Source organism: Balaenoptera borealis (assembly GCF_965194805.1).
Source record: "Balaenoptera borealis genome assembly, chromosome: 20".
NCBI classification, from domain to species: domain Eukaryota; kingdom Metazoa; phylum Chordata; class Mammalia; order Artiodactyla; family Balaenopteridae; genus Balaenoptera; species Balaenoptera borealis.
Window position 1 is genome coordinate 56727784 of NC_138879.1, and position 26057 is coordinate 56753840.

Here is a 26057-nt window from a genome sequence, read left to right on the forward strand (position 1 = left end):
TTATTATCTCCTAAAATGTATTATAGAATTACATAGTTAAAATAGGTACTATTTAAGAAATAAATACATCAGTGGAAAAAAAAAAAGAAAGGCCTCCCAGCCAGAAGAAAATCCAAAATCCAAGTATATGAGAAGTTTCATCTGTGAGATTTCTAATCCATAGGGACAATCTATTCATGAGTAATTCTCAGACATTTGGTTAGTTCTCTGAAAAAAGAAATCTGTATCTGATACAAGTACCAAAATAAATTCCTAATTTATTAAAGATTTAAATGTCATATTCTCTACTGAATATATATATATGGATATTTATATTGTTGGTTGAGAAGCACCAAGCAGATTACCAAAGGAGGAAGTTGTAAAGAGAAAAATTTCATAGATACTACTATTTACAGAAGCCCTAGAAAAATGCAGTACCAAAAAAAAAAAAGTTACAGTTTCAAACAGGAAATTGGGGAAGATACTAGCAGTATTTGATAAAAGTGATGGTCTCGTCAATCTAAAAAACTCTTAGAAATCTTATAAATGAGAAATAGATGAAGACTCTCATAGGAAAACAGGTACTCAGGGTCACAAGGAATTGACAGTGGATGACACAAATAGGTAATAAAGGTAGAAGAAAGTTAAGCTCTTGATCAAAAAATACAAATTAAAAACACATTATTTAAATTTCCTCTCTGAATTTGATTGTGATTAAACAGAATTAAATGGTTATTATAGAAAACGAACAAAACTCATGGATTACTCCTCGTAGTATAAATGGTGATCTTTCTGATCTTTCAGCAGTATAATGCATAAGATCTAATTTCCCAACTCATAATTATCTTTCTAATATTTTTAAAGTTAACTCTAAGGAATTATACAATCAGAATTAATTTTAACTGCAGAATTTATCCAAAGAAATAATCAAGAGATGGGTGGAAAACTGTATAAACAGATGCTTTTTCAAGTGTTGTTATAATCGTGATAAATTAGAAACACGCTAACCGGCAACAGAAACAGAGTCCATTCATACAGTAAATGTCATGGCCAATAGAAAGCATGTTTCTCTGGGGGCAGTAATGAGCTACCGAGCAGTCTCATCCCATTTTTTGTAAACCAGGCAATCATATGACTGATTAAAATAAGTACAAAATGAGCAAGTGTCAGTATTTATAGTGGTTATCTCTGCACGGTTATCTCTGTGTGGTGGGATTACAGGTGAATTTGTTTTCTTACTTCGTATTATTTTGAGTATGGATCTGTTGCAAAATCAGAAAACAAGTGATTTTTTAAATACATAAAATTCTGGTGATTATTAATGGAAGGTTTTTTTCCCCCTTTATAAAGAAAATTCACTAATGATTTAGATTAATGGGAATTTATTTTTAAAAATATTATTCTCTTGATATTTATGAATAAAATAAATTTAATTAATAACATTTATTAATAATTATAAATAACTTAGATTAATATTTATTTATTTTTATTTTTTGGCCGTGCTGCGCAGCATGTGGAATCTCAGTTCCCCAACCAGGGATCGAACCCGGGCCCCCTGCATTGGAAGCACAGAGTCTTAACCATTGGACCGCCAGGGAAGTCCCAATATTTATTTTATTTATTTAGATGAATAGAAATTTGATTTCGAGTTTCCACTTTTATTTCTCACTTGTGTGGCTTACTTGGAGTCTATATTGTTAACTTCCTAAGACGGTAATGTGATTGTACCTTTAGAAAATCCTCTCGTGTTCCTGAGGGCACACACAGTTGGCCCGACTTTTCTAAGATCATCTGCTGAGTCGTTGAAGGTGATTTGATATGGCATTTAGTCCCTTCCGAGGCTCCCTTCCTTTCCTCTGTCTGCCGAGCCATTTTTATCACTCCACCCTTTGTTTTTCCCTGACTTGAAATATCTCCCTTAGGCCTGTCAGGCTGGTGATGGACGTTTCCAGACCAAGGCTGCTGGGGGGATGGCAGACAAGGTTGAGGTCCAACAAAACCACTTTCTCTTGCACCTTTGACAGATTAGGCATTCATGGTAGGGATACTCTGGTGGAAGGGAGCTGAGGTGGGTGGTCCTAGAGCCCCTTTTATTCTTTGGGAAAGTTACCTTGAACTCTTGGTAGCTACTCATCTGAAATCGGGATCTTGGTTCTATCGTCTTGTGTACAAGAACGCTTTAAGGCTGTTTGCCTGTCAAGGATACTGGAAAAGGAAGCAGATTACTCCTCCCATCCCCGTGCTCACCGAGAACAGCTTAATCGGCAGCTGGAGAGGCTGCTGAGGTTATTGCAGTCGGTGCAGAATGCTCTTCCTGAATCACGTAGTTGCCTGCTTTAATTCCTTCGGCATCTGGGTCAGCTTTCTTGTGCTGTTTTTTTTTTTTTCTTCCTTTTTACTGAGATATAGTTGACATACAATATCATGTTCGTTTCAGGTGTGCTACATGATGATTGGACATTTGCATGCATTATGGAATGATCACCACAATAAGTCTAGTAACAATCTGTCCCCATACAAAGTTATTGCAATATTATTGACCATCTTCCTTGTGCTGTATATTACATCCCATGGCTTATTTATTATGTAACTGGAAGTTTACACCTCTTAATCCCCCTCACCTATTTTTCCCACCCCTCAACCCCTTCCCTTCTGGCAACTACTGTTTGTTCTCTATGAGTCTGTTTTCGTTTCGTTTTGTTTTTTAGATTCCACCTATGAGATCATGCAGTATTTGTCTTTCTCTGTCTGACTTATTTCACTTAGCATAATGCCCTCTAGGTCTGTTCATTGTTACAAATGGCGAGATTTCATTCTTTTTTCATGGCTGGGTAGTATTCCGTTGTATATACACCACATCTTCTTTATCCATTGGTCTATCAGTGGACACTTAGGTTGCTTCTATATCTTGGCAATTGGAAATAGTGCTGCTATAAGCATTGGGGTGGTATTTTCATGTTACTTCAGCTTGAACATTATAGACTCTTTTCTCCTTAACTAAGCATCTCTTCTGAAGATCTACCTCAAGGCTACCAAATAGGGAGGGATGTCAGAGATCACGTGACTTGCACACACAAGTTTAGAGATGTGACATGCTCAAAGATACGGTTATTGACAAAGTCTACATCCTCTCAAGATGCACTTTTATCGCACCTTGCAGGGAGTGTTTCTGTGAAACAGACAGCTGTCTTCCTTGGAGGGAACACTTTCCAGAACCAGACACAGCATTCAGCCATTGTTCTCGGTCCCATGGGAAGCTCAGTGGTGGAGGACTGTTCACACTATGAGATTTGTGTGTGATGTTGGACGAGTCCAGGTTTTGCCAAGTTTGGAATCAGCAGTCCTTCCCCTGCCCACCTGTCTTACCCAGCTTCCCACGACTTGGTGTGTTTCTGTTTCTTTCCCACATGCTGGTGATCAGCCAATCAGCATTGAGAATGAAGGAGAGCAAGGCAGGTAGCCTCACCAAAGGGAAGCAACGGCAAGACGAGGAAAGCAGAAGCACAGTTTGTACCTGGCGGGGCTGCCTCAGACGGTGGTGCCTGCCACAGAGATGTAGGGAAGTAATTTGCACATCACTCCCCCATACCAGCTTTCCTAACTCTCGCTGTAGCCCACGTGTTAAATAAACGCCCTGGGAAAACACTGGCATAGGTGTTCTTTTCCCGCTTATTCATCCTCTAGAGCCGTGGTTGGGAGACATGGGAACGTCCACGGGCAAAGTTTGTAATCTGCCAAGTATTATGAAAAATGAGATCAACCACGGTTAAGGCTCTTTCTTCTGTGGTGCCTAGACTCCTGCGTGACCCACTCTCTACCTTGTGTTTTACACCCTACAGGACCAGCTGTCGGCTGACATGTACAGTTTTGTGGCCAAAGAAATTGACTATGCAAACTACTTTCAAACGGTAAGGATCCAGAAAGGTGAGGCTGCCTGAAGTCTGTTTACAGGCATCACGGTGCGGACAGGGAGGAACGCTGGCCTCAAACTGAGGACCCCTGGATCGAGCACGTCCTGAGAATGGATGGGGCTTTGACTGTTCCACCTGTGAATAAATCCTGCCTTCTGGTTCTCCTTGTATGGATTTCTCCAAAAGCCCAAGAATAAAATTCAGCTTCATCCATGAAGATGACTGCAACTCAGTGATCTATGGCAGTGGTTCTCAACCAGGGGTGATTCTGTCTCCTCTTCCAGCAGCGGTTTGGCCATGTCTGGAGACATTTTTGGCTGTCACCATTGAGGGGAGGTGTTACAGGCATCCAGGAGGTGGAGGTCAAGTTTGTTGCTAAATATCCTGCAATGCACAGGACGACTCTCACAACAGAGGATAATCCAGCCCCAAAATGTCAGCAGAGCCAAGGTTGAGAAACCTGAACCTATCATCAGTAAGGAACTTGGGAAGAAGAAGAAGAAGAAGAGAACCCCACCTGGCGCGTATTTGTTTTTTAATCTAGATTTTTGCCCAAGACGGTGGCAAGTAGGTAAACGAGGATTGATGAGGCCTGTTTGCCTGTCTTTCATCTATGAGAGCAGATTTAGAGAGTAGAGAAACAGGGTCTGAGTCATCCGTACTTCAATGATGGGGCCCAGATAATTAGGACCCTGGCTATTTACCAGGGAAAATACAAAGCAACTGGAAAAAAAAAAAAAAAAAAAAACATGAGAAGAGAAAATACAAATGAAGAATCCAGTTAATAAGCTCACCTGCTTTTAAAGTTGGGAATGAAACTCAAATCTCAAAGCATCTCTTTATCGTCAAGGAAGTAACAGAAGAGGAAGGAAGGTAAAGGGAAGAAAGAGGAGGAGGAATTCTGAGAAGCTTAAATGTGTTGCTAAGCGTGGGGCGGAGCTGTGGGCCGTCAGCACTCTCCCTGCACGGGCATCAGTGGCTGAGAAGGCCAGAGTTTCTTGAGCTGATAGGCATTTCTTCCAACTTGGAAAGTTTATTTTAAAATAGTGGGATTTGGCTTCCCTGGTGGCGCAGTGGTTAAGAATCGCCTGCTAATGCAGGGGACACAGGTTTGAGCCCTGGTCCGGGAAGATCCCACATGCCGTGGAGCGACTAAGCCCTTGAGCTGCAACTACTGAGCCCACGAGCCACAACTACTGAGCCCACGAGCCACAACTACTGAGCCCGCGTGCCACAACTACTGAAGCCCACGTGCCTAGAGCCTGTGCTCCGCAGCAAGAGAAGCCACCGCAATGAAAAGCCCGCACTCGCCGCAACTAGAGAAAGCCCGCGCACAGTAATTTTCAAGTATGTTCCATCAGTTTTACTTGTGAAGATAATATTTCATTTTAGAGTTTCTAAAACGAATGACATTGTTTGACATTCCAGGCGTTATTAGCTTACCTGATTGCCATTTGGGTACCATTTATTGCAACATTCTGATTTTTTTTAAATTCCCTTTTCGTTTTCCTTGGGGATAACAGTAGCTACTCTTCACACCAGACTTCTCAGCAGAGTGACTCCCACCTTTTCCCTCACACATGCGCGATTTTTTTTGGAGGAGGAGGAGGAGGTAGAGATTCAGAAAATACATGAAGTGACTATTGTTCACAGGTTTTCCTCTGCTCTTATCACCATTTCAGCAGCTTTTTTAGTAGTGAGATGGGCAAAGTAGAACATCTTGAAGGACTTTGTTCTTTGGCCTGCATCACGATAACCAAAGCAATTTTACCTCCCAAGATACTTGAAGAGGATTGTGGAGCAAGCATGTTTTCCGACCAGTTATGTCTTGAACTGTTTTGGCAGAAATCAAGATATATGGAGGCTCGTGGCATTTAGCACCATCTCATAGGCACACGGATTTCTGAATGTGTTCTCCATTTATAGTCATTCATTGTTGCACCTCTTCGGTGCCTTTTGCCGGGAGAACTGGGGGCGGGGTGCTCACTAGGTGGGGCGACGGTGAGGGCAGGCTCAGCTCTGGGGTGTCCTGTCTTCCTCCCCGATTCCCCTGCTTTCCAGACTTCCATGTGTGGTCACTCCCCTGCTACAGAGGCTAAGGAGACACATGCCCATCATCGCGGGTGGATGGAGGAGAGAGCAGGGCACCCCAGTGGCACGGCAGCCTGTGCTCCCCACCCTTCAGCAAAGGGTAATGCTCGCTCTTGTGTTTCCTCAGCTCATAGAAGTGCAGGCCGAGTACCACAGGAAGTCACTGACGCTCCTGCAGGCTGTGTTGCCTCAGATAAAAGCACAGCAGGGTGAGTGCAGAGCTCGCCTGGCCCGGGGAGGCTGGGGAACCTGCTTCCCAGAGAAGCCTGGTGCCCTGTGCTTGGGTCACCTGCTGCCCCCCGAGCAGGGCCACGTTTAGATGAGCCCCAGGACCTCCCCCAGCAGGCGCCTTGCCCCAGCGGCAGTGAAGCCAAGCACACTCACACACACTGCCCCACGGGGGTGAGCCGGGTGTGCGTGGGCATGCGTGGGTGACAGGAAGCCCACCAGCTCTGCTCACATGGGCTGGCCGTCCATTCCACCCCCCCCCCCCCATCATCCCCCAAAACCACAAGAATGGAGACTCAGCTGGGCTCCGTGTCTTTGGTAGCCTTAGGAGAATCATTGTGAGCAGAGGAAGGGAAGATGCCCACATGGGTGACCTCCACTGACCCCTCTCTTGCTCCGCTCCCCCCCACAGAGGCCTGGGTGGAGAAACCTTCCTTCGGGAAGGCCCTGGAGGAGCACCTCCTGATCAGCGGCCGGGAGATTGCCTTCCCCATCGAGGCGTGTGTGACGATGCTGCTGGAGTGTGGGATGCAGGAGGAGGTGGGTCTGGGCGCAGCCGAGCTCTGCCTTGAGCAGGTCTCCTCGTCCGCGACATGGGGCCTCTGGGGTCTCCTCATCCCTCTGTTACCATCCTCGCCCAGCCCCACAAACCCAGACCCGTGAAGACGCGGTACAGCTGCCCCTCCTCAAACTGGTCCTGCTTTCTCCCATGAGCCTTCGCTGTCCGGGGACAGTGGGGGATTGCGGGACATGAGGATCTTACAGCCCCGCTCTGGCCCTTCTTTCTGCATTTTTAACGTGATTGGGGCATTCTCCTCCCCCTCCTCTCCTTCTCCCCCCTCCTCTCCTTCTCCCCCCTCCTCTCCTTCTCCCCCCTCCTCTCCTTCTCCCCCTCCCCCCTCCCTGTCCTCCTCCCCCTCCCCCTCCCTGTCCTCCTCCCCCTCCTCCTCCCCTCCTCCCCCTCCCCCTTCCTCCCCTCCTCCTCCCCCTCCTCTCCTTCTCCCCCTCCTCTCCTTCTCCCCCTCCTCTCCTCCCCTCCTCTCCTCCCCCTCCTCCTCCTCCCCCCTCCTCCTCCCCCTCCTCCCCTCTTCCCCCTCCTCTCCTCCTCCCCCTCCTCTCCTCCTCCCCCTCCTCTCCTTCTCCCCCTCCTCTCCTCCCCCTCCTCCTCCCCCTCCTCCCTGTCCTCCTCCTCCTCTCCTCCTCCCCCTCATCATCCCCTCTCCCTTCTCCCCCTCCTCCTCCCCCTCCCCCTCCTTCCCCCTCTGATCCTCCACCTCCTCTTTCTCTAATTGAAAAAATAGACCTTTTAACATTTTTGATCCTAACCTTTTTATAGAGATCCTGAAAATATGATTGATACAGACATTAGAAAGCATTTCATATGAGCCACATGTAAAGAGACATCGGTGACTTTTGTTTTTCTTGTTGTGTAAATGTTTTCCTGGGAGATAGACCTCATCTTTGGCTTCTTATACAGGCAACTTAAAAATCATTACTCCATCTTCATTTGATCTGATCAGCCAATCAATATTTATTTAGGGCATTTATTACTGACCAAAGTATAAAAGAGTGAGATGGGGGCTTATGAACTTATGAGGGGAGAGGAGTCTAGCATCTGTCACATAAACCTGATTCATTCAAAACAGTCCATAAGGACTCTAAGTATCACTAGGTCCAGGGGGAGCAGAGAGGGAGGGGGCAGAAGCAGGGGAAGCTGATGAACGATGAAACTGTATGTCTGCTACCCCCTATAAGCCAGGCGTGTTTTAGATTCAGCTATTTGGAACGGATGGGAATAAATGGGTTTTTTGACCCCATTTTAAGTGCCAGGCATTTTCATGTATATTACCAATGAAAAGATGGTAAGGTCTTTTCAGCCCCTGAGGGATGGTTTCATGGAGGAAGGTAAACTTGGCCTATTCTTTCCCCATCATTTGTTTTTAATTATGGAAAAACTGAAAGACAGAAGAGAAGATACTGCACCTCATCGCCTGGCTTATGGTCAGTCAGGTCCATCTCTACCTTCACCTTCCGCCCCAGCCCCTGCCTGGACGTTTTGAAGCCTATCCCAGGCATTCTCTCATTGCATCTTCAGGACTTCAGTGTGTGTGTCTCTGAAAGATAAGGAATGTTTCTAAATGTAACTGTACAATATTATTCTATAAAAAAGTGAAAAGAATTAATTGCTGCCTTCACATGCCTACTCAGTGTGAACAGGGTCTGGAAGATCAGGTCCTCCGACTTCTCCCGTGTTGTCTCCTGACTCTCCCACCTGCTCTTTCTGGACCTTTCCGCCTCTCACCAGGCCTCACTCTCACTTGCGTTGTCCGCCCCACCCCCCAGCTTTGCTTCAGCTCTTCTCCTTTAATAACAAGTAGGCTCAGGTTGCCCCAAGCCTAGAAAAAATCTCTTCTCTCAATCCAACCACAGCCTCATATTCCTTCCCTTGCACTTTGGTTTTGTGTTTTATGCTACCCAATTTCTTTTTTAAAATTTTTTATTTTACGTATTTTTTATTGAAGTATCATTGATTTATAAATCAACACATTGTGTTAGTTTCAAGTGTACAGCAAAGTGATTCAGTTATACATATATATTTTTCATATTCTTTTCCGTTATGATTTATTGCAGGATATTGAATATAGTTCCCTGTGCTATATGGTAGACCTTGTTGTTTATCTCTTTTATGTATTGTAGTTTGTATCTGCTAATCCCAAACTCCTAATTTATCCCTCCCCGACTCCCGTTCCCCTTTGGTAACCATAAGTTTGTTTTCCAAGTCTGTGAGTCTGTTTCTGTTTCGTAAATAAGTTCATTTGTATCATTTTTTAAGATTCCACATATAAGTGATATCCTATGATATTTGTCTTTCTCTGTCTGACTTACTTCACTTAGAATGATAATCTCTATGTCCATCCATGTTGCTGCGAATGGCATTATTTCATTTTTTTTTATGGCTGAGTAGTATTCCATTGTATATATAGACCACATCTTCTTTATCCATTCATCTGTTGATGGACACTTAGGTTGCTCCCATGTCTTGGCTGTTGTGAATAGTGCTGCTGTGAACATAGGGGGTCATGTATCTTTGTTAGAGTTTTCTCTGGATATATGCCCAGGACTGGGATTGCTGGATCATATGGCAACTCTATTTTGAGTTTTTTAAGGAACCTCCACCCTGTTCTCCGTAGTGGCTTGTGCTACTCAGTTTCCTAAAGTAGCTCTCATCATCTGTTGCTCCTGCATCCTCACCACCATTCACTCACTCACTCCTCTTCTTTTTTTGGTCTCTTCTGCCCCCACCACTGGGCTGAAGCTGTCCTCAGTGGTCCCCAGGGATCCCCACTGCTACTTCCCATGACTTAGTCCAGCCTCCTTGGCCATCACTGCCTGTGAAGTTGCTAACATAGTCGTCCTTGAAACCAGCTCTTCCCTGGACTCCTGGGTCCCCCCCGCCCCTCCCGGCAGCATCAGGGCAGCATCGGGGGGAATCTGCACCGCCCGGCCCCGCCCTCCACTCGCTCTGGTCTTTGCTGCAGCACCATCACCCTCTCTGAGAGCTTCACCCGAACTTAGTGAGGACTCAGGGTTCTCCTCCTGCTGTGGGCTCCAGTCCTGAGTTTTCTGCCACGTCTTCAACATTTCCATGCAGATTTTCCTCTCACGCCCCGAAAACTGGGCTCACAAGCTATTTTAACAACCCTCCCACTCCTGCACCCCCGGTGTTTGTCACTGCACGAAGCAGCCATCTCAGTGACACGGTCAGAGATCTAAAAACTTCTCTTTGAAAACTCTGCCCCCTTCGCTTTGACTCCGTCCATCACCGGGTGTGGTTGCTCTCCCCCCAGGGCTGAGGCGTGGCTTGACGAGGGTCTCGCCCGCTTCTTCAGTGCATGTGCAGCCTGCTTTTGGGCTGTAGCAGCCTTACGTATGCACTGGTCCAAACGTGCTCATGAGGCTTCCTCACAGGGGTGCCATAGAGCTTTGGACATCGATTTATCTGACATACCCTATCCTGAGAAGGAGGCTAGCAGTCTTAGCAGGCAGAAAACTCAGTGTTCCGGATGAGGAACGTTTTCTTCTGAAGGAACTTGGAAATCTGAGTGGCCATAAACAGTTAAAGGAGCAAGGGGGACCCTGCCAGCGTCTCAGTGTCTGGGTTGCATCATAGAATTCAAGGAGCTGAGCAGGTGAAACAAACCAGCGGGTCTTCAACCCACATCTACCTTCCCCGTGACTTGGGGGCTCTCCTCCAACTCTGACCTGCTTGCATCTCCCCTTCCACACGCCCCTGGCTTCCTTCTCCCTTTATACGGTAGTAGCTCACTTTTGCAGTGGTTCACGTGGAAGAGGTGACAATGACTCAAAGGTAACTTTAAGAATAAAACACGAAGGGGCTGCAGGAGACGGAGGCGTTGCTCCCTTGTAAACCACCCTCAGTCTGCCCATCCCCTGAGGGTATGGCCTTGATGAGTTCCTCAAGGTGTAGCCCTGTGCCTCCTGAGATACGCAGACATAGAGACATACACACACAAAGACACACACACACAAAGACAGACACAAAGACATGGACACACACAGACACAAAGACACAGAGAGACACACACACAAAGACACACAAAGAAATGGACACAGAGACACACAGACACATACACAAAGACACAGACACACAAAGACACAGCCACACACACAAAGACACAGACACAAAGACACGGACACACACAGAGACACACACAAAGACACACAAAGAAACGGACACACAGACACACACAGAGACACACACACACAAAGACACGCAAAGAAATGGACACACAGACACACAAAGACACAGACGCACACACAAAGACGCAGACACACAAAGACACAGACACACACATACAAAGACACAGACACACAAAGACATGGACACACACAGAGACACAGGTGCACACACACACTGTAGACCTCTGTGCATGCATCCACCTCCTAGACCTCCAACTCTGACCAGGTCTCAGTCAAAGTTTTCTCCAAAATATATCCTTTTTTTTAAATTGAAGTATAGTTGCTGTACAATATTATATAAGTTACATGTATACAATATAGTGATTCACAATTTTTAAAGGTTATACTCCATTTATAGTCTCTATAAAATATGGACTGTATGCCCTGTGTTGTATAGTATATCCTTGTAGCTTATTTTATACCTAATAGTTTGTACCTCTCAATCCTCTACCCCTGTATTGCCCCTCCCCATTGGTAACTACTAGTTTGTTCTCTGTATGTGTGAGTCTGCTTCTTTTTTGTTATCTTCAGTAGTTTGTTGTATTTTTTAGATCCCACATATAAGTGATATCATACAGTATTTGTCTTTTTCTGTTTGACTTATTTCACTTAGCATAATACCCTCCGAGTCCATCTATGTTGCTGCAAATGACACAGTTTCATTCCTTTTTACAGCTGAGTAATATTCCATTGTATATATACACCACATCTTCTTTATCTGTTCATCTGTTGATGGACACTTAGTTTGCTTCCCTATCTTGACAATTGTAAATAACGCTGCTGTGGACTTGGGGGTGCATGTATCTTTTCAAATTAGTGTTTTTGTTTTTCCAAAATATATCTTAAATACACAAGAACAGGAAGTCGAAGTGCCCAGGGTTCATTTATCCAACAGAGAGGTACTGAACCAGAACACTGGGTCACCCCGTACTAGGCGCTGGGGACACAGCTGTGGGCGAGGCTTGGGTCCTGCTGCTCCAATATCGATAAACGGTGATGGGAAGCATGCACCTAGGAGATCATGGAGGAACGGGGTGGGTCGGCTGCCTGTCAGGTTTTTTAAATTAATTAATTAATTACTTTATTTATTTATTTATTTATCAGTTGGCTGCATTGGGTCTTTGTTGCTGCGCGCGGGCTTTCTCTACTTGCATTGAGCGGGGGCCACTCTTTGTTGTGGTGCGCAGGCTTCTCATTGCGGTGGCTTCTCTTGTGGAGCACGGGCTCTAGGCACGTGGGCTTCAATAGTTGTGGCTCACGGGCTCAGTAGTTGTGGCCCACGGGCTCTAGAGCGCAGGCTCAGTAGTTGTGGCGCACGGGCTTAGTTGCTCCGCGGCATGTGGGATCTTCCCGGTCCAGGGCTCGAACCCGTGTCCCCTGCACTGGCAGGCAGATTCCTAACCGCTGGGCCACCAGGGAAATCCCTGCCTGTCCGTTTTGCTTTCGTGCCTTGGAGGTTCAGGCTGTCCCGTGACCCTCTGTCCTGTCGGCAGGGCCTCTTCCGAGTAGCCCCATCTGCGTCCAAGCTAAAGAAGCTCAAGGCTGCGCTGGATTGCTGCGTGGTGGATGTGCAGGAGTGCTCAGCAGACCCCCACGCCATTGCAGGTGGGCCTCGCGACTGGAGGGGCTCCGGGGGAAGGGGCGGGCGTGCAGGGTGTGCGGCCACGTGTCGGGGCCACTCGAGCCACGGGCTTCCCGGCATGCTCCAGGCGTGTCCGCTCAGGACCCCGCCTGAGCCCTGGTGGCTGTGGCCCTTGAAGGGAGGCCTTCCCATCCCCCACCTGCCGGGGCAAGGGGCGAGGGTGGGAAACATGAGGGGGGGAGGCCAGTGTGACCACCAGCCCAGGGCCCACGGCCGCGCCAGGGCCTCGGATCCGGTCACGCGGCAGCCACTGTGTGACCTTGTCACGTGGGTCAGGGAACCGTCCCCGGACGTGGCCCCCATGGTGACGCTGGCTGGTAGCGTGTGTCTCTGCCGTGTCCCAGTGGCTCACGGACCGTATGGTGTTCATGTCCAGGAGCTTTGAAATCTTACCTCCGGGAGCTGCCAGAACCTCTGATGACTTTTGAGCTCTATGATGAGTGGATTCAGGCTTCCAAGTGAGTACAGCACGTTTCGGGGTGTCTTCTGGGTTGTGGTTTTTTTTGGAAGTCTTTATTGAAATTGTGAAAGCATGCCACCTGGGATCCAGCGAATCCCTTTCTTGGTATGTGTCACGGGGAAAGGCTTGTACGTGTGCCCGGAGAGGTGTGTACCAGGGTGTTGGTCGCGTGGTCACCTTGAATAGCAGAAGGGGATGACCGAATAAAATACGGTATAGCTACACTCTCACATGCCCGGCAGCACTTCGAAAAATGGGTAGAGCTATTCCTGCTCACGTGTAAAGATACGAAGATTTAATTTTGAGTGAACTAAAGTTAACAAGGACCCACAGGATAGTCTGTTGTCTTAAAAAGAAGAAATACAAAAAACACCCAACACACTCAAAACAATACAATTTTAGGAGTGCCTCTATAAATGTGTAACTGCATAAAAGAAGGTTCTGGAAAGGCTCACACTGGTGGGTGGGGGTGATTCCTTCTGGAGAAAAGAGCAGGACAAGGGAGTGGTGACAGGGGTCTTTACCCTCCTCTGTAATAGGCAAAAAATATTAACAACAACTAACGAATAACTAATATCAAAATACAATGTCCGGGCAGTGGACACCATCCCACCTTCCTGAAGGTGAGCCTGGAGGGGGGCCTCAGCAGGGAGGTGGCAGGAACGAGGCCCAGACCCTGGTCGTGCATCGGGAAGATGGGGGTATGGAGATCGGGGGGCTGGTGCCCAGCAGGTGACGCCCCAGCCATGTCACCTGTGTAGCTCCAAAGCATGGGATTCCTGGCTTCCTTCCGCACTTGATTCGTGATTAGGATTGTATTATGTATTTTCTTTGGCCCTAAGTAAGAGCTGATTTTGCTACTGTTTGGAGGAATCGGTTTTTACTGAGTAAATGGACACGGCTAGGGAGGACACAGGAGAATGGGCACCAGAGAGAGGCTGGGAGAGATGAGGGTGGAGATGGTCCAGGAGAAAAAGATACAGGAGGGCGAGGAACATTTCATGGGAGGACTGAGCTCAGTGCCCATGAAAGGATGATTTCTGGGGGTCTCTAGTCATGGGATTTAGTAGTGAAAAGCAGGCAGCTGAGCTGCTCCAAAAGGATGCTGGAGTGTGTATGAGCTTCTTTAAGAACTGGGGCTGCAAGAGAACCCAGCTGACCTGGAGGTGAAGCCAGGCTGGCGTGTGCAGAGTTAGAAAAAGCTCGCTCCGGTTACCGTGCACACCTCTGGTTTTTTATCAAGGTAGAATAGAGATGATGCATTTTAAAAGGCTGGCTGACTTCCTGGTATTCCTGCATCTCGTGGTGGAAAGTGAGTTTGAGAGCCCACGATGATACTAATAATCACAGGTGATGCCATTTGTTGAGTGTTTATTAGAGGCTTGTCATCGTTCTAAGCTCATTATATGTTTTTAACTCATCTGATTTTCACAACAACCCTATGAAGGGGGTTGTGCTGTTTTCCCTATTTTATAGATGAGGAAGTCGAGTCACAGAGCAGGTGTTCGTGGCAGGTTACTTGCCGTCTAATAAATGACAGGATGAGGATTTGACTCCAAGGAGTCCGGCTCCGGAACCCACGTGCTTAACGGCACTCCACGCCTCTCTAGAATGACACGGGGGTCCTGGGGATGATGATGAGTGAGGACATGTCTTGATGGACACTGCCCCTTTTATTTACTGAATATATGGGTGGTCTTGGTGACACCAAGCTGGAGGAGGAGAGGGCAGCCCGGTGCTTCGGGGTCAGAGAGGGACCGTTCCCGATGATTTACAAAGCTGGGCTCCATTGGGAAATAGGGGTGAGCGGATGCCTCAGAGAGCTCAGGTCTTTGAACCAAGGGAAAGCAAAGGCTTCTTTCTGCCCCTGGAGGAGATGCGTGTTGTGCATGAAGTTTCTGGGCATGGTGGTGGCAGCCATCAGGGCCACAGTCTCTAACGAGGGTAGTTTTGCCCAGGACAGCCGACTTCAACCCTCTGTGTGCATCAGTTTCCTGTGAAGCTTTAAAAGATGCCTAGGTTCAATGCCTGACCCTCCTTTTCAGAGATTCTGGTTTAATTCTCTTTGTTTCAAAGCTCCCAAGGCTACTGGGTTGATAACCATTGACCTTTGGTGAAGCTGAATCTCACCAAAGAGCCACACTCACCGTGACGGGGGCTCGGCCTTCAGGGAAGCTCTGCCACGTGCTGGGCCATCCAGGAGTCGGGGTGGGGGCTGGCAGGAAGCAGCGGGAGCGCTAGTGAGGGGTCTGCCAGGCAAGGTGGCCTGGGACTTCGCTGGTCACGTGTGCTGAGTGTTTCCATGCAGGAACCCCGCCGAGCAGCCCAGAGGCGGCAGGAAGGCCCGAGGCTCCCGTCACTCCCAGGACTTCTCCCTCTTCGTGCTGACCATCCCCTCCCATGCGACTGTTCCCCCGAAACCTTTGCCTGGTGGGCTCCTTCTGACTCTTCGGGCCCGCCTTCCGGGCACCCGGATGTCAGGCAGCTGGCAGTCAGGATCTGTCCCATCCCCGGTGTTCCTTCTCTGCGGAGAACTGATCTGCGGGTTCGAGGCTGTGTTTGTGTAGCTGGTTAGATTGTGAGCTGGGCTGGTGGGGCGGGCGGGGGAGGCAACGGTCTCCTCTGATTGCATCCTGCTTCCCAGCCCTTGGGACTCTGCCCGACACACGGGAGACCCTCAGTACGTGGGTGCTGATTTTTATCGAAGGGAAGGTCTTGGCAGTATCTGCCCTTTCAAGGGTTGAGGAGTGGAAAAGGGAGTTTTTCTTGCCTGGGTCAGGATGGGAGGGAGGACTCCTGGGGACCCAGCGATGGCCACTGCCCTGCCTTGGGCCCCGGGTCAAGGGGTCAGAGCTGGGCCTCCCTGTTGGCGTTTGCTTTTTAGTTTTTCCCGAGAAAAGGTTCTTTGAACATAAGGCCTTCCTAACCGTGTCAGCCTTGATGTAGGTTTTCATGAAAAGTAAATTTAAAAATGTAGTCCTATAAGTAATTTCTTTTAATCCTTATAGGGTTTATCAATAAAGAAACCCTTAGAGCAAATCTTTTTGTAGAGTAGAGAATCCTTTGGTCATGGAAATTATCCATCTCTGAGTTATGTCTTCAAGGGTCAGACGTCCTTATGTCTGTATGAGTTCATGTAATTTACTTGTTCAGAAGGTGTTTATTGAGCATCTGTTATGTGCCAGATGACAAGACACTTAATGTGCATTAACTAATACCCGTGGAACTGGCCAGTCAGTTGCCACCATGGTGTGAAAGTGGGGTTGACCTGTTTCTGGTGTCCTTTTGCTGTGACAGAATCGCCCTCCTGATGACACCACAGCCCCACCCGCTCCAGAGCAGGTGTCTGGCCTCTGCCTTCCTCCCTCACCTGCTGCCCCAGCACCCATTCACCTGGGCCGTGTGACCTGTGTAGGGGAAGTCTTGTTCAAATAGCCCAGGCAAGACAGAAAGAGACCTTGGAGGGGGAAATAATAAGAACCAAACATTTGAATGATAATAGTTTACTGATATGATCATTAACAACGACTAGTTTCTTTTTCTCAAATATTTCTGTGGCTGGTGAATATGAATCCTGGTGGGACTTCATCGATTTGTGCTCAACCAATGGCTTTTCCTGTTAATTTCCCAGCATCCAGGAGCAGGACAAGAGGCTCCAGGCTCTGTGGAATGCTTGTGAAAAATTGCCCAAGGCCAATTACAACAACATCCGGTGAGTGGACCCTGGAGACACTGGGTCAAGCTTATTTAAGCCTCAGACACGCGTTTCCGGGCCAAAAGGCATGGTCACTGGCAGGCATGGTGTTATATGGTGTCCAAAGCATGGTTAACATGCAGGGTCTCTTTTCAACCTCAAGCAGCCCTGGGAGGCTGTGAATTACCATTTTGCACATGACGAAACAGACTAAAAGGGGCTGTGAGACTTTGCAGGCTACCTGACCAGCTGTTGGCTAATGCAGTTAAGTTCTTTGATTTGCAAGGAGCAAAGATGAATGCAGGCTGTTTCCAGATATCGGGGGTTTATCGTAAAGATAGGTGCCCGTGGACACTGTGGAGAAGCTGGACTTGGCAGGTGTGTCCTGGAGCTAGGCTGCAGGAAGAAGAGGCTGGGAGATATTCTGTGGTTTCCACCTTTCACCAGCGATTTTCCACGAGTCTGTCTCTTACTTTTCTTGCTACCACCAGGATTTCACTTCCTGCTGCTCCTGCAGATCTTTTCCCTCCCGGGCTTTGCCCCTTCCCACCTTCTGCTTCCTCATCACTTCGTCTGTGCCAGCATTGCCCCTGGTCCTCCCCCTCTCCTGGGTACTTCCTTAGATGCAGATTTTCAGCTTCAGCTCCTGCTGCCATCTGCCTGATTATTTCTGTTTTCCTGTTAAAAATCCCAGGAGTAACTTTTCATGACTTAAACATAGAATTACTGTACGACCCAGCAATTCCACCTCTGGATGTATTCCCAAAAGATTTTGAAAGTAGGGGCTTGATTTTGTACACCTATGTTAATGGCAGCGTGATTCACAATAGCCAAGAGGTGGGAACAGCCCAAATGTCCAGTGATGGATAAATGCATAAACAAAGTACAGATACAATGCAATATTCAGCCTTCAAAAGGAAGGACATTCTAATTCTTGCTACAGCATGGATGAACCTTGAAGGCTTTATGCTAACTGAGGGAAGCCAAACACAAAAGGACGAATACTGAACAGTCCTACTCATAAGAGGTACGTAGAGTAGTCAGTTCATAGAGACAGAAAGTAGAATGGTGGTTGCCAGGGGCTTTGAGGGGGTGGGGCAGCAGGTGGTCTGTCATTTAATGGGTGCAGAGTTTTACTTTGGGGTGATGAAAAATTCTGGAGATGGATAGTGGTGATGGTTGCATCACAGTGTGAAAGTATTTAACGCTACTGAATTATACACTTAAAATGCTTAAATTGGTGAATTTATATATATGCAAAATTGAAAAAAAAATCCCAAGAGCAAGAATCAGATCGGTATGACTCTTCAAGTGCTGCTAGGCCACTGGCCAGCCCGTGGATTGACTCAGCTCAGGTCCCACATCCTGGTCCAGGCATGTGTGGCCTCTTGGAGGGTATGACATGGCGGGAGACGCTGTGGGTAGAGGTGGCCCAGTGGCAGGAGACGCTGCAGGAGACGCTGTGGGTAGAGGTGGCCCAGTGGCAGGAGATGCTGCAGGAGACGCTGTGGGTAGAGGTGGCCCAGTGGCAGGAGACGCTGTGGGTAGAGGTGGCCCAGTGGCAGGAGACGCTGTGGGTAGAGGTGGCCCAGTGGCAGGAGACGCTGTGGGTAGAGGTGGCCCAGTGGCAGGAGACGCTGTGGGTAGAGGTGGCCCAGTGGCAGGAGACGCTGTGGGTAGAGGTGGCCCAGTGGCAGGAGACGCTGCAGGAGACGCTGTGGGTAGAGGTGGCCCAGTGGCAGCTTTAGGGGCCTCTGTGGCCTTTCTGCTCCATGGGCAGAAGGAAAGCCAGCAGTTCCTGAAGGAGCCGCTTCACTGTCGTCCAGGCAGAACGGGACTGGACCCGCCACCTGTGTAACTGAGAGTCCGGGGCCTCCGTGGGGCCTGGCAGGTTTGGTGTGGTTTGTGAGAGCTCTTTTTGTGCTTCATTTGTGCACAGCTCACTTACTGATTTTTTTTTTAAATAATAGCTTTGTTGAAATACAATTCATATACCATTGTACCCTTTTAAAGTGTACAATCGAGTGGCTTTCTGTAAATCTGTAGAGCTGTGAAGCTATCCCCCACTGTCTAATTTTAGAACGTTTTCATCACCCCAAAGAGAAACTCTGTGCCCAGTAGCAGTCATTCCCCGTTTCTGCCCAGCCAGTCCTTGGCAGACACTCATCTACGTCCTGTGTCTATTTGCCTGTGCTGGGCATTTCATAGAGATGGAACCATTCAACATGGGAAGAAAGTGTCTGGCTTCTTTCCCTTGGCATCACGCTTCTGAGGTCCATCCGTGTGGTAGCATGTGTCAGTACTTCATTCCTTATTAGGGCTGAATAGTATTCTGTTGTCTGGATGGACTGCATTTGATTCATCTGTTCATCCCTTAATGGACCTGTGGGTGATCTCCCCTTTTTGGCTGTGGTGAATAATGCTGCTGGGAACATTTGTGTCCACATTTGCGTGTGGACATATTTCTCTAGGAGTGGAATTGCTGGGCCACGTGCTAAGTCTAGGTTTAACTTTTTCTTCATTGGCTCTCAGAGCCCCACTGTGGTTAACCCCAGGGGGCGCCACCCCTAGCATGTAAATGTCCCCACCAATGACACCTACACACTGCTTGTCACTTCTGCACACAGGGAGGATGGCAGGTGACAGAGGTTTGAAAAGAAGGAAGGACTTTCAGTCATTGTGTAGTGGGTCAAAAGGAAAGATGGAGAATTTTTCTGGCCAGGGTTAATCGAAGCAAATGTTGACAGCTAGCCGAGTGACAGCTGAGTCCGTCTGTTTTTGGAGCGTTCTCGTGTCCTGCCACGTGACACGTCTTGATTATATTGTAGGATGTATGAATCTTGTTATCAGTAAGAGAAGTTTCCACCCGGTGCTGGGGGACCACGGCTGGTTTTGAGCCCTTGTTAAACCTGGCCCTTCTCACTTCCTTTCAGATACTTGATCAAGTTTTTATCCAAACTCTCAGAATATCAAGATGTCAACAAGATGACTCCCAGTAACATGGCAATTGTATTAGGACCCAACTTGCTGTGGCCACAAGCGGAAGGGTGAGTCCAGGGAGGAAGGGGTGTGTGGGTCACGTTGCGGGCAGGGGGCTGCTGGGGCCTGGGCGGGATGGCCAGGGCCCCGGATAAACACCAGCCTCATGTGTGTGTCAGGTCATATGTCTGTCTTGGCCTGCTCCTTCTTTAGGCTCAGGAGGAGACCCAGCGTTCTTCAGATCTTTCCCGTTGGTAGTCTCAGAGCTGGGCCTGCAGTCAGGGTCTTCTCTGAGCTCCTCTGAGTCAGCACTAGGCACGGCAAGCTCTTCCAGGCCTCCCTGGCCCCCTGTGAACAGCACACATCCCAGCACGTGAGGGACAGAGGGCTGTCTCAAAAGGGAGAACAGAGCTGGGAAAAGGAAGAATCTGGCAGTTATGAGAATCATACCTCACACCGAAAGGTGCCTCATACTTGGCGATTTTGAGTATGTTACTTGCTCGTCTCCTGTAGGGAGGACTCCTGGGGTATCTCCATTCCGTAGAGGGGGAGAGAGGTTCAGAAAGGTGAAGTGTCCTTCCTGAGAGGATGCTTGCTCTCAGACTTCTGGTCCGGGGCCCCTTCCCTGCCTTGGCCGCTCACCCCGCCCTGCCCCGCTCTGTCCTGTGCTCACAGGAACATCACGGAAATGATGACCACGGTCTCGCTGCAGATCGTCGGGATCATCGAGCCCATCATCCAGCACGCAGACTGGTTCTTCCCCGGGGGTACGTGGCAGCATCCGGGTGTGGGAGTGGGCTTCTGTGGAAATGGGAGTGTCGCTGTGAGTTCCGAACCTTTGAAACCTCTGAGTACCACTGGCCACAGGTGTGTGTATATTTGGTTTGTTTTTAATCCTCCTACACACAAGCACACGTGCACACACGCACACACACACACACCACTCAGGAATGGGGTCAAGTCATGGCAACTTCTTACTCTCATCCCTGGTCAAGGGACATTCTGGCCTGAAGGTGCTGTGCTAACCATACCCTCAGATTTTATTGGTCTAACATCTACACCATAGTTTCTTTAAATCTGTCAATCATGAAATGCTGAAGCAGAAAAAAAAAAAGAGAGATGTTGTGCTCTGTAGATGCAGAGGATGAACCTGGAGTTGAGGTGAACATGAACTTTGTTTTTTTTTTTTTTTGGCAATAGTCATGCCTCCTTTCCATATTTTTTTTTTAACATCTTTATTGGAGTATAATTGCTTTACAATGGTGTGTTAGTTTCTGCTTTATAACAAAGTGAATCAGCTATACATATACATATATCCCCATATCTCTTCCCTCTTACGTCTCCCTCTCTCCCACCCTCCCTCTCCCACCCCTCTAGGTGGTCACAAAGCACCGAGCTGATCTCCCTGTGCTATGCAGCTGCTTCCCACTAGCTATCTATTTTACATTTGGTGGTACTAGAGAATGGACTTGAGGACACGGGGAGGGGGAAGGGTAAGCTGGGACAAAGTGAGAGAGTGGCTTGGAGATGAACATGAACTTTTATTCCGGGCTTGGGGATCACCTGGGCGCCATCCATTCACTGCGCTAGGCTGTGTCCTTGGAGTTGCCCTCAACATGTAACGATGGGGCTCAGAGGCAACAAGATTCTTTTCTGTACCTTGTTCAAAATGAAGCTCTCAAGACAGCTCCCTAAGATGGAGTTTCATAAATGTTCTTAGCGTGGAAGCACCATTGGATAAGGGAATGACTTGCAGTGGTGACAGCTTTGAAGAGACAGACAGCAGTTGTTACATTAAATTCAGTGTTTGCTTTTTAAAAAAGTACTGTACCTTATGTTTAGTAAATATTAAGGGTATGCTTTCGGCTGTGCAACAACAAACTATTAACTCATGTGGGGATATAATATTAATAATTCTCTGCTCTGTTCATCAGAAGTAATCACTTAGTGTTGATCTAACATTAAAGTTTGATTGTCTTTTGGCTTCATGTGTTTTGACCGTGACAGCTCTGAAATAAGAGTTCAATTGATGACACAGTCGGGTGAGGATAGGAAATCAGGATAAAGAAATATAGGAGGTAGGAGTTAAAGGCATAATTCTGTAAGTTCTGTGCTCATTCATTATCATTGCACATAAATAGGCTGTGACCAGGAAAGGATGAGACTAGAATCCATTTGATAGCACACAGTCTTAGTGAGATCTCTTTCTATTTCTAATCCTTTAAAATTTATTTTTCTCTTTGGTTTTCCAGAAAGACATCATCATCATCTACAGATAATAATATTGCCTGTTATTTTCTTTTCTTGACTAATTCCATTGGCTAGCACTTCTTCAGTAGTGTCAGATAACAGTGTTGAGAGTGGGCATTGCTCTTTTTCCTGATATGATTTAGAATGCTCTGGCATTTCACTTTTAAAGACAAGGTTTGAGATAGATTATTTTGCCTTTTTCAAGAAAAAAGTACCCATCTGTTCCTATTTGGCTAAATTTGTTTTGTGAATCACAAATGAAAAATGCTTTATTAAATGCCCATCGTATTACCCGCTAGGTGAGCACATGTATTCACCTGGTAATAGGATGAATTATATTAAGATGAATTAATATCAATAGATGATCTAACACTGAACCATGGGACAAGATTTTCAGGGGTGACACATAAAGAAGTGGCCACCTCTGCTATCTCCCTCCTGCCCAGGAAGGGTGTGGCCGACCCACAGACCATGTGCACCCATTCTGTCTTCCCCGCAGAGATAGAGTTCAACATCACGGGCAATTACGGGAGTCCGGTGCACGTGAACCACAATGCCAACTACAGCTCAATGCCCTCCCCAGACATGGACCCTGCCGACCGGCGCCAGCCCGAGCAGGCCCGCCGGCCCCTCAGCGTTGCCACGGATAACATGATGCTGGAGTTTTACAAAAAGGATGGGTATGAACTAGCATCCCTTTCTCAGTGTTGGGGGTTGTGGGATGGAGGGATTGATTCAGATGGGATGGCAGGAAGGCTGCACTTACCAGCAGCAGTTTAAGTGGGTTGTGTCTGTTAGCATGTCAGTTCATTCTTGATGCTTCCATCTGTGCTATTCGGGGTGCGAGGCTTGCTTCCCACCCTTCAGGCCGGAAGTAAGTGCAGCCTTCCGAGCTGACGGTTGTGATCAGTATTGATTAGTTCTCATCAAAAGAAAAAAAAGTGGGTCAAAAGGGGAAACTGAAAAAAAAAGATACTGAACACTTTATTTTCACTCAAAATTTACAAATGTGCATCAGTTCTCAAATCTTCAGCGGTTTTATTCTGATGATGGGTCTGCTCGTCTGCACCCCTCAGCAACATTCTTGCATCAGTAGCACCTGCAGTGTGGAGTTTAACATCCCCAGTTTCAGTCTCTTTGAAACAGATTGAAAACCTAAACTTTGAAGCAGTCTGAGTGTAAAATCCTTGTAAGTCTCTAAGAGTTGTTTTCCCATCTTTTATGATCGACACCTACACCTACTTTGATGCAGTTGTTATGAGACTCATAAATGCGCCCAGCTTAATTCGCATAGGAATGACCCTCTTGCACCCATATTAAATCAGTTCACATAATATGTAATTGCATGATGTGATTCCCATAAGAAGTCAAATGGGCGTAAACAGGTTTCCTAACGAGCACAGCTGATTCACGGGAGGTGTCAGCTCAGCCCTGGCACCCACATACGTGGGCTTGAGTCATCGGCTAATGTGTCCTACAGAGGAAAGGTTGAAAAACCCAGAACTGTGGAGGTACGTGAGTCTTACTTTCCACCCCTCTTCTCTTCTGAGTGGGAGTCGACCCTGGAGACCCACACCTGTGTCCTGTGATGATGGGGAGTGTTCACAAGGACCAGTGTCCCTGCTCGTTCCCTTCCCCAGCAGAGACCCTTCCTGTGAGAGGCGGGTGCGGGGCGTTTCTCTGCTCTGCGCTGTTGTTCATTGTATTCTGTCTGGTGGGGAAAGAAAAGCTGGAAATTCTTAGAAGTTAAAGGGAGTAGGGGGAGATTTCGCCAATCTATAAAAAAAAAAAAAAAAAAGCATACTTAGAATCTGATCTTTGCCTCATGGTGGGGAGAGACAGAGATACAGAGAGAGAGCGAGAGAGCTAGCAAATGCATTGGAATTTGCCTTTAAAACTCAGTTTTAAGCGACTCAGCTCCTGTGTGAAGTGTCTCTCGCCGGGGGGACGCCCTGGAGGGGCAGTTCTGGTCCTTTGGTCCCACGTGTTTCTGCATCAGAGGTGGGCTCCACCCTGCCAGACCTCGTCTGATTCCCAGTCCCCTCTGAAAAGCCATGCAGGTGACCTCTATGAGAAAGTTATCACTGTGGAATCTCAGGGCGTTCAACATCCACTGGCCCCTACAGTATGGTCTTCTGAGTATAAAAAGCCAAGGTCATTGGGATTTCCGTGGACAGACTGCCATCCCACTGGGACCCCAGGGGCTGCAGGCAGCTTTACAGATGCTGCTGGGGCCTTACCACCAGAGGGTTTTTAGGGGTTTACAGAGGCTAGAACTACACAAGTCAAACCACCTCAGCTAGTGCTGTGTAGACTAGTCAAGCTGTCCCTGCCAAACTCTCCCAAAATTGTGGATTTGTGGCCTGGATTAATAAGCTACTAAATTTCGAGGGCGGTTTGTTATGCAACTAAAGATAATCAGAACAAGCTTAAAAAAAAAAAAAAAGGATACCAGTGATTTTCTGCCCCCGTGCAGCTCGGTGCAGCTGCGCTTTCCACTCCTGAAACCTGACGTGCCTCTAGCCAGTTCACTTGCGTTCTGATCCTGAGGGGGCCTCCACCAGGGCCAGCCGACAGCAGCCCCCGAATCCACGAGGATATTTACACCAAGGCTGGCGGCCTCCCTCAGAGCTCAGTTTAGTGCGTGACTCATCCTCAGCCTGTGCTGGTAACTGCTCTGCAGGGGTCTTGCCTCACCAGCGGCCCTGCCCCCGGACCTTAGCCTGGACGTTCTGTAATCTGGAATAAGCACATGTAATTGAGAAGTTCGGGAGCGATCTGAACAGTGCTCTATGGAACACTAGTTCCACTGATGCTAGGTTATGTTGGGGCACGAGGCAAGGAGAGGGAAATCTGGGGTCTCATGTGTCCCTGAAACACAGGATTCAACACGTCGAAACCCTTTCTTGAGTGTATGACTTCTTAGGGTCTTTTACACGCTGTGACGTGCCATGCATCTTCACAAGGCGCTGTGGCATCATTTCCCAAATTTATTAGATCATAAAGCCTGTTGTCATGAGACAGGACTCGTGTTCCAAGGGACTTGTTTTTTTCAGTTGTGGATATTGAGGTCCTCTGCAGACCTAGTGGAAGGATGGAGAGCCTCCAAAAGACAGCCACTCTGAAAGGGGTTACGTCGTGGATGGGGGATGCGGGAATTTTACTTCAGAGAGAGCCTGAACCTGGGGTAAAACAAGCTTACCTAGAGAGTTCTGGGTACCAGGGGAAACTTTGACTTATATTTTGGGGTTGGATTGGTCAGCTGGGGCTTTGGGAGGTGCATTCTTGGCCCAGGCCCTGCCTCTGCTTCCACATTTCCAGGATTTACACATCTGTGGATGCTGAGACCAGGTCTGTGAAATGTTGCCAGGTGACTCCAGGTTTTATTTGTACTGGGGAGGTGAAGAAACTTTGTTGTTATGTATTTAGGAGAGGAATTATCCCTAGAGGAGCTGCAAATACCGGATTTTGGCCTTCCTGGGGGACTGCAGACAAGGCTAAGCCAGGATTTTTAGGATCCTTCTTATTTATCATTCACCTTGGCACCCATCCTGCCACTGCTGCCTGACCTCCAAGTTCACCTTAAACGGTGCAGGAACTCCCAAAGCTTCTGTGGGTTTTTGGGGAGATACCAGGTTTTCTTTCCTCCTTTCTCTTGGTGGGTCTTTCCCAAGTGTAACTGATCTCTAGAACAAAAATCTAAACCTTTCTGATCTCTGTAGACTTGAATTCCTCAAAGCCATACGTTGGCTGACATCTCTGCTTAGGACTGTTCCTGACCAGGATTCAAAAACAGCATGACAGGGGACTTCCCTGGCGGTCCAGTGGTTAGGACTCCGCACTTCCACTGCAGGGGGCACGCGTTCAGTCCCTGGTCAGGGAACTAAGATCCTGCGTGCCGCACAGCACAGCCAAAAATGAATAAAATAAAAACAGCATGACAGATGTCTACCCTACAGGGGCCAAAAGAAAAACAAAAAACAACCACTAACCCCTGACGGCTCGTCACCTGGAATGGTCCACAGCAAACTTCTGTTCTCAGTAATACATGTGTTCTCTCTG

At 47.8% G+C, this 26057-nt stretch overlaps 1 protein-coding gene across 5 annotated transcripts in view; it reads left to right on the plus strand.

The window, feature by feature from the left end:
* The window catches only part of ARHGAP44 (Rho GTPase activating protein 44), a 191697-nt gene that overhangs the window by 111691 nt on the left and 53949 nt on the right, over positions 1-26057 (plus strand). For all 5 annotated transcript variants that reach the window (XM_082373281.1, XM_082373283.1, XM_082373280.1 and 2 more), the window contains 9 exons: positions 3819-3887; positions 6109-6190; positions 6622-6749; positions 12464-12575; positions 12989-13070; positions 16704-16784; positions 19700-19813; positions 20421-20512; positions 22495-22675. In XM_082373281.1, coding sequence (XP_082229407.1) covers positions 3819-3887; positions 6109-6190; positions 6622-6749; positions 12464-12575; positions 12989-13070; positions 16704-16784; positions 19700-19813; positions 20421-20512; positions 22495-22675 — 941 coding nt within the window. The remainder of the gene's footprint in view (positions 1-3818; positions 3888-6108; positions 6191-6621; positions 6750-12463; positions 12576-12988; positions 13071-16703; positions 16785-19699; positions 19814-20420; positions 20513-22494; positions 22676-26057) is intronic.